Source organism: Gracilinanus agilis, chromosome 4 (assembly GCF_016433145.1).
Source record: "Gracilinanus agilis isolate LMUSP501 chromosome 4, AgileGrace, whole genome shotgun sequence".
Classification (NCBI taxonomy): domain Eukaryota; kingdom Metazoa; phylum Chordata; class Mammalia; order Didelphimorphia; family Didelphidae; genus Gracilinanus; species Gracilinanus agilis.
The window spans coordinates 252290312-252300900 of record NC_058133.1 but is presented as its reverse complement, the minus strand read 5'-3'; the positions used below and the strand labels follow the sequence as shown (position 1 = coordinate 252300900).

General features: G+C 43.0%; 1 protein-coding gene across 1 annotated transcript; it reads left to right on the top strand.

Annotated features, from left to right (window-relative positions):
* Positions 1-2372: 2372 nt before the first annotated feature.
* On the top strand, positions 2373-9787 carry EPO (erythropoietin). The gene is made up of 5 exons (XM_044675235.1): positions 2373-2475; positions 6050-6183; positions 7049-7135; positions 9213-9392; positions 9632-9787. Exons 1-5 carry the CDS (start codon positions 2373-2375, stop codon positions 9785-9787), a joined length of 660 nt encoding a protein of 219 aa, XP_044531170.1.
* The last annotated feature ends 802 nt before the right edge of the window (positions 9788-10589 follow it).

Below are 10589 nucleotides of genomic sequence, written 5' to 3'. Positions count from 1 at the left end.
AGAGGTAAGTTCATATAAAACTCAGGATACGGGGATGGTGGGGGAGGGATGGTTACTTGAGGTCCATTCTAGATGATGCTTTTCCTAATGGGGAGAAGAGGCAATGTGGCAGGGCAAATGGCAAGATGCCCAAGATGGATGGCTTAATGGTCCCAGCCTTCTTTTCCAGGCTTCTGCTCTACTTCTCCCCTGCACAAATCCTCAAATCCATCCAAACTAGTTTACTTATTGATCTTCAAAAATCATTCAATGGCATACTTTCCACTTTCTCTCACCCACAGCTTTGCTTCTGCATGTTCCTCTATCTGGAATATTTCTATTTCTTCTTCTCTTGTCTCTTCAAATAGAAAAGTTTTCATTCATCAAGCCCCACCTTCTCAATGATCTCCATGGCAGGAGATTACCTGTTCTGCTTCTTAACTCCTAGGTTATATGTTATCTATGTTAGACCGCTTTCGGACTACTTCCCCAGTGTATATTCCACACTTGGATCCTCAGAGAGCAGTTGCTATCTCAGGTCCCAAATTATATTCCATGGCTCTAGATTTCTTACAATATATCTTACGGGTCCCCATTGATATGCTTCTCATAAACGGTTGGCCAATGGACACAATTAGATGATAACAGTGACATTTACAAAAATGGTCTCTAATAAAGGTAAACAAAACATTCCCAAATAAAACTGAAGTGCACTCTTCCACAAGTACATGGAGTCTATGTGTGGAGTGGACACAAACTAAAAATATAACAGTAGTGAGAGAACACATGTGGCCATGGCTTCTTACTACTTCAGTACTGCAGAATCTGACAGTCAGTCCTTTTTCTCCTAGCAGAGTTTTCTCTACCAGGTGGGTTGTGAACCTGGGCTCCTAGCAGCTGTTCCTTTTCACAAGTATACACACACACACACACACACACACACACACACACACACACACACACACACACACACTAAACCCTTATCTTCCGTCTTAGAATCAATATTGTATTGTATTGGCTCCAAGGTAGAAAGAGTGGTAAGGGCTAGGCAATGGGGGGTTAAGTGACTTGCCCCAGGTCACACAACTAGGAAGAGTCTGATGTCAGATTTGAACCTAGGACCTCCCATCTCTAGGCCTGGCTCTCAATCCACTGAACCACCCAGCTGCCCCCTAGCTGTTTATATTTTATAAAAGGATCACCAAGTGTTAATATTTCATTACCACTGCTATGAGTCAGTCAACAAGCATTTATTTATTCGTTTGTTTTGAAAAACCCTTACCTTCTGTCTTGGAATAGACTGGTTCCAAAGCAGAAGACCAATAAGGGCTGGGCAGTTGGAGATAAATGACCTGCCTGAGGTTACACAGATAGGAAATATCTGAGGCCAAATTTGAATCCACTACCTCTCATCTCTAAGCCTGGCTCTTTATCTACTAAGCCACTCTCAACAAGCATATATTAAGTACTCACTTCAAATAAGACACTGTGTTAAGTGCTGAGGTTAAAAAGAAAAACACTGTCTTCTTTCAAGGCAATTGCATTGTAATATGTAAATAACTAGCTACATACAAGATAGAGTAGTTGGAAGGAAATCTCAGAGGGGAGGACATTAGTAGCTGGTGAGGATCAGCAGGACTATCCTGCAAAAGATGAGATTTGAGCTGAGTCTTGAAGAAAGACAAGGAAGTTAATAGGCAGAGTTGATGGGTGATGGCCAATACAAAGGCATGGAGATGGGAGATGGAATATAGGAGAGCGTCCTGTACTAGGAATAGCAAATGGGCCAGTGCAGCTAGATTATAGAGTATGTTGAGGGGAGTAAAGTCAAAGAAGATGGAAAAAGTAAGAAAGACCTTTAAATGCCAAACTAAGAACTTTCTACTTGATTCTTTAGGTAATATAGAACCACTGGAGTTTGAGTAGGAAGATGACATGGTTAGATCTACACTTTAGAAAAATCATTTTGGAAGCCTAGTGGAAGATGAATTAGAGAAACTTCAGGAGAGGAGATAGGCTAATGAAGATGTCCAGGTGACAAGCTAAGGTAGTGATTGAGGGAGAAGAGAAAAGGGAACATATATGAGAATTGTAGTGAGAGAACTATAAGATCTGTCGATGAGTTGGGTGAGGAGAGGGAGAGTTTAGGGGGAAACATGTTTTGGAAATGTTGAGTTTCAAATGATATTCAGTTTGAGATAGTCAGAAGTCAGTTGGTGATGTGGAAAAATGTAGCTTAAGAGAGAACAGGACCAGATCTATAAATCTAGGAATCATCTGTAAAGAGATAATAATTGAACCAAGTGACATGGTGAGATCCCCAAGTATAGATCAAAAAATGAAGAAGGCCCAGGAAAGAGCATTGGTGAATACCCACTGTTACCTGGTATGACATGGATGAAGTACTAGTAAAGGAGACAGTAGGGGAGAAATTAGGAGAGAGCAGTGTTAAGAAAATTTGGAGAGAAAAGCTTGTTCAGGAGGAAAACTTAGTCAGTAAGTGTTGAATGCTGAAAACAGGTCCATAAAGATGGAGACTGAAACAGGCCTTTACATTTGAGAGCATTGGTAACTTTAGAGAGACCAGCTTCATTTCAGTGATAAAGTTTGAAGCCAGATTGCAAAGGAAGAGGTTTAAAAGCAAGCAGAGAAGAGAGACAGACGTTAAAGAGGAGAGTAAATGGACATATCTAATGTGGACTGCTTTTTAAAAGTGTTTAGCCAAGGGGAGAGAATAAAGTAGATGGATGGATGGATGGATAGATAGATGAATAGATAGATAGATAAGGAGATAGATCTGGGAGATAATAAGATCAAGAGAATGATTTTTAAAGGTGAGGGAGACAAGTATAATCCAAGGCAGCATGGAAGGACCCAATAGATCTGTAGCTATGGAGAGATTAAAGATAAAAATACACAATATTGATTCTAAGACTGAAGGTAAGGGTTAAAAAAAAAGATAAAGGAGAGAAAAAATGGGGATGGGGCCCTCCTGATAGTAGTTGAGAAGTGTTGCAAGAAAGGTTGGCCTTGGCAGGGAGAAAAGCCACCTCTTCATGGAAGACAGGCAGAAGAGCAATAAAGGCTAGGCAATTGGAGTTAAGTGACTTGCCCGGGATCACACAACTAGAGTTGAACCCAAGACTGCCTGTCTCTAGGCTTGGCTCTCTACCACTGAAGAGCTTGGCTATCCCTTAGTCAGCATAGTTTTGTGATTTTCTTCTGTTATGGTCAGTAGCATGGAAGTGGATAGTGGGAGTAATCCAGGATTGGGTGTTGGCAAGATGTGACCATGATATGACCTGAAAAAGGGGTAAAAGATTTATGGGTAGAGGATAGTGTAGAATTGTTTCACCAAGGAGGGGACAAGAGAAAGAAAGGAAGACAATATAGACAGTGTAGTAGTGATGATCTAAAAAAGAACTGAGGAGTGGAGAAATTGGAGGTTTTAAAGAACAGGCCATGAAGATCAGGATCAAGGGTCATAAGATAGAGGGAAAGATGATGGGCTGATCTCTACCCCTGCTTCTATCTCTATCTCTATCTTTATCTCTACTCCTATCTTTACTTCTATTTCTATCTTGATCTTTATCTCTGTCTCTACCTCTATCTCTACCCCTATCTCTGCCTTTATCTCTTTCTCTATCCTATCTCTACTTCTATCTCTGTCTCCATCTTTATCTCTATCCTTCCTTTCTCCCCAACAACACTGTAAGTAAGCTCCAGAAAGATATAGCAGGGGGTTTTATCTTATACTTCTTTTGATTTCCTAAAGCATTTAGCACAGTCCTTTATAGTACATTCTCAATTATTTTTGTTTGAAAAGGAATGAATATGTGATGGGGTGGGAGTGAAGGTGTGGTAATAATAACAACTTTCTTTAATCACTATAATAACTCTGTGAGATATATAGGGAAAGTTATCATTCCTATCAGATGTAAGAAATTAGTCCCAAGGAAGTAATATGAAAAACTTAAAGTTAGTCACAGAGACAAGATTTATATGTTTTGATTTATGTAGTGCTTTAAGGTTTTCAAAGTCCAACCAATATGCCATTCTTCCATATACTACCAAGACATTTACTGTATTCCAAGGGTTAATGAGCCACCAATTGTAAATTGGTATCTCAGCCCCTTTGGAGGTGACCTTTATTCCAGAGCTCCCCGACTCCAGGAATCCTGGGGCTCTCAAAGAGTTCATTTCATAGATAGAAAAAGCTGAAGCTCAAAGGGGCTGAGGCCAATTTTATATGCTCTTTGGTCGTGCAAAAGGTGTCTTTGTTTCTAGTAACTGAACATTTAGGTGGGTCCAACAATATCAGTTTCTTCCCCTGCTCTTCCTGTAGCCCAATAGTTCTCTCACCTGCTCTGGTCTCCTGGGTCCTTTTCAAACCTCCCTTTTTTTACTCCCTACAACACTTGTTGATACAGTCAGAGAAGATCCAATCCCTGGAAATTGTGTGACTGTAGGGAGAAGATCAATCAAAATTCCGGGTGTCTTTCCAGATTTATCCTGTCACTTGAACCCAGGGTCCCGCTAGGGTCCAGTTGAAGAATCTTTCCCCAAGAAACTGCATCTCTGAGTACCCACGAGGTGTCTGCATCCAGCACCTTTCTCGGCTCACATTCTTGACTCAAAAATACTGTCCGTTATCGGCTAACCTCACCTTTGCCTATTCTCCAATCCTGGAAGCTAAGAGATTTACCACCTTCCCTATCCCTCCATCCCCCACTACCAGGTCTCCTCCTCAACACATAGCGCCGAGATCTGGGAACCTGGTGTCCCAACCATTCTCCTCTTTGCCAGATCTTTCCCTTCTCATAGCCAAGACCAAGACGCAGCAGTCCTGCCCTCTGCTCTGATCACTCGCCTGGCCCCCACCTCGGGCGACCCCACACGCACACACATGCTCCCACCCACCCCCACACACGCACGCACACATGCTGATAACAACCCCGACCCCCAGCCTGCAGGCAGCAGCAGTGTCCCAAGGGCTAGCCCCCAGGCGGCTGCTTTCTGCTCTCCCAGGAGCGGTTTTTTTTTTTTTTTGGAGGGGGGAGGGGGGACTCCTCTGCCCAGGTTTAGGAAGACACCCTTCTGAGCTTGCTCACCTGTTAAAACCCCTGGCTTCCCAGAAGTCTTCAATCTGACCCATATTCTTTCTGGGTAGTAACCCGCCACCTTTAAAGAGCTGGAGCTGGGATCTGACCCTCCCAAAATGAGGGCTCCCTGCATGGGGGCAGGCCAGGCTCCTGGTCTCTGAGGGTGTCGTGGCTCACAGGAATGGAGATGGGGGTTCATGGTGAGTAATCCCAACCTCTCAGAAGCAGGGGAGCAGGCACTCAGGGCTAGTGGCTAGCGTGGGCTGAGCAGGTTACAATTCTCTTTTAGCTTCAGGTCCCTTGTTTGGGGAAGGATTTGTTGCTGAGGCTATTGACAGGAAGGTGGCTGGGTTCAAGGACCAGGGATTTGCCAAGGACCCGGAAGGGGGAGGGGGAGGAGATGGGGCTGGACTCCACGCGTAGAAAGAGAGAAAAGGGAATCTCCACTGGAAGGCACTTGCAGTGACCCCCTAACCTAAGGAAGCTGGAAATTTCAGTTCAGAAGGAGAAAGCGGAGGACTGGAGTTGCTGGCTTCTAGGAGATACAGCAGAATTAGAACTGGCATCTAGCTGAGAGGGTATCCCAAAGCAGGCTGGAGATTAGAATTAGGGTTCACTGGGGTGTGGCATGTAGGTGGGAAGAATATGGGTACAAGACCCTGGGGCCTGGGAAGTGAACATTTGAGGTTTTTTTCATGTATTTTGGGAGTTAGAGAGCTACATCTTTGCATGTTAAACTGTTCCCTCAAAGCATTTCCTTATTGGAAAGAACCTTAATGTAGTAGAAAGACTGAATGAAATCCCAGTTCTGATACTACCTTTCTAATCCGTCATTTAACCTTCTTGGCCTTGGTTTCCTCATCTGTAAAATGATCTTGATGGTCCTTTCCAGAACTAAGATTATCTTCATCCCTTCTCCCATGGTCATTTTCTGTGTCATATTCATTTTGGCTTTCCCTCTCCTCCAGAACTCCTTGTTCTGCTGCAGCTGCTGCTACTTCACCTTGGAGATCCAGTAAGAGGCTCTCCACAGTCCCCATTTTGTGATAGCCACATCTTGGAAAGGTACATCCTTGAGGCCAAAGAAGCCCAGAATGCCACGGTAAGGCTCCACCCCAGGAGAAACACAGTCCTGGCCTTTTCCAATACTAGTTGCTTAATAAATATTTGTTGAATTGTTGAACCCAAAGTTCACTTCCTAGCCCACCAATCCTGGAAATCCTCTCTACCCTCCACCCAAGGCCAGGCAAGACTATTATAACTGGTGGTCAGATTCCTTCTGAGAAGCAGTTGTATAAAGCAGCAAGAGGGAATATGGGAATGGGGATGGGGTGGGGTGGGGGGGCACAAGGCTGTATTTTATAGTATACTCATGTAAGAAAATGTAGGAACCGTGAGATGAGGAACATGTGGTGGAGATTGATTTGAGTCAGAAAGAAGAATCCATCTTAGCCTGGGAATTTACTACAAGCTACCTGGATTCAAAGAGGAAACACATCATAAAGCCTGGCATGGAGGAATTAGAAAGTAGTGATGGGACACTTCAGGTGTCTGGATATCTCCTGGAATGAACTCTGGGCCAGAAGAAGAACAGCTAATGATCTATTGACTTGCCTTCATGACAATTCCATCATTCAAAAGGGAGAGAGGAATCAGAAAAGGGAGGGAAAGAGTGACCTCAGTACAATGGAACATGTGGAGCTTAGTTTGACTAAGAACCTAGTTTGTTAAATTGGACCTGGGTTTGACTCTCAACTCTGATCCTTATTACCTGTGTGATTTTGGGCAAGTCATTTAATCTGCTTGGACCTCAGTTTCCTCACTGGTAACATGAAGGAGTTGGACTAGATTACCTCTAAGGTTCCTCCCAGATCTCTGCTCCTCTATTGGGACCAAGACACATTGTTTAACTGGATAAGAACCTGAAGACCCTGACCTGTTGACCTGGGGGGGTTGGGATATTTTAGGTAGCCTGCATGGAAGATTGCAGCCTGGGTGAGAACATCACAGTCCCCGATACCAGGGTGAACTTCCATACCTGGAAGAAGATGGAGGTAAGACACTGTACTTTCTTGAAGTTACTTTTTTTTAAAGGACATAACCAGAGGGTTGAAGGTACAGTGATAGAAACAGGGGCATTCATTCATTCAACCTGTATTGTTGTACATGTAAAGAAAGATTTTTTTTCTGCTAGTGTAGGGATTGGATTGTAGGGGAAGGGAGAAGAAGTGACTATAATAGCCCAGGGAGGTGATCATGAAAATTGTACTTTAGTAAATGAGGTAATGAGAATAAAGAACAAGAAATGACTGTGAGAGTTGTCAAAACTGATTGAATCTAAGATATGAGGATGGTTTAAGAGTCAACAATAAACCCAAGTTTACAGATATGAGAAGGGTAAAAGGTAGTATCTCAGGATACTACTGAAGTAGTATCCCGAAGAAGAAGAAATACTGAAGTCCAAAAGAGAAAGTTTAGAGAAAGATAAATTCAATTTTGAATATGTTGAGTTTGAAAGGCTGCTGGGAGATCTCCTACAGAGAGTAAAAGTCAGGGTTGAAGATAAAGATTTGGGAGTCATCTGCAAGGAGTTTGTAATTGAACCTTTGGTACTTAATGAAGCTACCAAGGGGGAAAAAAGAGAGAAAAGTTGAGAAGAATAGGTAAGGAAGGGAAGGGAGAGACATGGGGACAGATCCCCAGGAAAACACCCACATTAAGGAATCAGGAAGAAGATGAGGATCTCCTTCTATTATAAGGTGGGGGGGAAGAGAAAGAGAGAGAAAGACAAAGAGGGAGAGAGAGAGAGAGAGAGAGAAAGAGAGAGAGAGAGAGAGAGAGAGAGAGAGAGAGAGAGAGAGAGAGAGAGCTAAATGAAGAAATATTATCTAGTAGGAGTCAACTGGATCTAAAACTAGGAAGTCAAAGAGAATGAAGAATCAAGAAAGACCTTTGGATTTGGTGATTAGTGAGTCATTGGCGACCTTTGAAAGGGCAGTTTAGAAGAGTGGTGAGAGCAGAAACAAGATTGTAGGGGATTGAAGGAGACAGTGAGTAGAAAGGAAGTAAAAAAAATTCCATTTAAACAACTTTTTCAAAAAGTTTAGCCATGCAAAATTGGGACACTAAGGCATTGATTGTGGAGTTGTGAATTGATTCAACCATTCTAGGGGGCAATTGGGAATTATGCCCAAAGGGCTATAAAAGAATGCTTACCTTTTGATCCAGCAATACCACTACTAGGTCTGTGTCCTAAAGAGATAAAAAAAAATTGGAAAAGGTCCTGTTTTTACAAAAATATTTATAGCTGTGCTTTTTGTGGTGGCAAAGAATTGGAAACTAAAGGGGTGTCCCTCAATTGGGGAATGGCTGAACAAATTGTGGTATGATGGTGATGGAATACGATTGTGCTGTAAAAAATGATGAACAGGATGATTTCAAAAAGAACTACATGATCTAATGCAGAGTGAAATGAACAGAACCAGGAGAACATACAAAGTACCTGAAATATTGTGAAATGATAAAATGGGATAGGCTTTGCTATTAATAGCAATGCAATGATCCAGGACAATTCTGAGGGACTTATGAAAAAGAATGCTATCCACCTCCAGAGACAGAACTATTAGATTATAAATGCAGATGATAACATAGGATTTATCACTTGGTTATTTCGGTATATGATTTGGGGTTTTGGTTTCATACGATTATTCATTTACAGAAATGAATAATATGGAAATATGATAATGTATAACCCAGATTGAATTACTTGTCAACTCTGGGAGAGGGGAGGGAAGAAGAGAGGGAGATAACATGAACCATATAACTTTGGAAAACTTATGTGGAAATTTGTTATTAAAATAAAATAAGGAAACTTAAAAAAAGAAGTTTAACTATGAAGGGAAGGAATGAAATAAAGTGACAGCTGAGGGTCCTAAAGGGCTACAGATATAAAGGAGCTGGTAGAAAGAAAGAAATTCAAGAGAAAAGAGATGAAGATGCTGACAGGGAAAGAAAGATAAAAAGAGCCTGGCACACTGAGGCAGAGAGAAGGCAAGGGCAGAGGGACCAAAGCAACTGGTAGAGGAAATGAAAATAAGCTTAGGTTAGAATGACTCTCTTATTTCTCTTTAGGTGGGGCAGAAGGCAGAGGAGGTCTGGCAGGGGTTGACCCTGCTCTCTGAAGCTGTCCTAAAGGGGCAGGCCTTGCTAGCCAACTCCTCCCAGACACCAGCAGCTCTAAAGCTCTTTGTGGACAAAGCAGTCAGCAGCTTGAGAAGTCTCAGATTCCTGCTTCGAGAACTGGGAGCACAGGTAAGGGCAGTTTGGTAGAACTAAAAGTAATCAGGAGAATTGGGAACAAATTGTATTAGAATCATGAAATTTGGAAAACTCAGCTCTGGGCCTTTATTTCTTCCCTCCATGAAATGGGGAGAAAATCCCTGATCCAAGTTGACCTCCCAAGGGCCAAGCAAAACCCCAATTCTGCTGCAGAAATTTTTTCATTTTTAGGATACAGGCAGTACCTTAAACCATTCCTCTTTCCTTGCCAGGAGGAAGCTGTCTTTGTTCCAGATGCCCCAACAGCAGCTCCATTTCGTACCTTCACTGTTGGGACAATGGACAAACTTTTTCGAATCTACTCCAATTTCCTAAGGGGAAAACTCAAGCTATTTTTGAGAGAAGCCTGCCAAAGTGAGGAGAGGTGACTGGTTGCACCCCCACCTCCACCCTAGGCACATCCACCCTCCTACTGTACTCAACGACACTGCTACCAGCACTCTTCAGGGGGGACTCAGAACTTAGTGCCAGCCAAATCATGGACACAGCAATGCCAAGGAAGATGCCTGGAGAGCAGGAGAAACTGTCTTATACTCAACTTGGAGTCCCAGGGCTATCACAATGCCAAGACAGAGAACTATGCACTGGAGGAATCCAGCTTTAAATTGAGCCACAAGAGGGAAATACTTTAATTCGTCTTGAAGACAATGATGCCACCTGAGAGGTTTGGGGGGAGAATGCAGAATTCTGGAGCCACAGAACAGGGAAGAAGCATTCAGGACCTTAGATAGTAAATAACCTTTTCTCCAGGCCTGGCTGATTCCCTTGTGTGTTAGCTAAAAACTAATGGCTTAAGGTAGGAGTGGAAGAACAGCAGAGAGAGAATGGGGTCTCAGAGAGGGGTATCCCCTGATCTCATTGGTGTCCAAGTTTTTTTTTGTTTTTATTTTTTATATTTAAGAACCTAACCGTCAAGAATTGAGAACACTAAATGTGTCTTAGCTTTTCTGTTTCCCCCTTTGATCCTGACTGATTAAACTGCACTCCCCCTTTCCATTCTCTGGGTCCTGTCCTGGCTTGCAGCCCTGAGAGGCACAGAGGTTGCAAGGGTCAAGCCCTACGTGCTGCCTCATCCGGCCTGCCTGACTTCTTGACCCTACTGGGCTTGAGGCCACAGGCTCAACCACTGCTGGTCAATAACCTATCTCTACTCAAGGCTGTTCCCCAGGC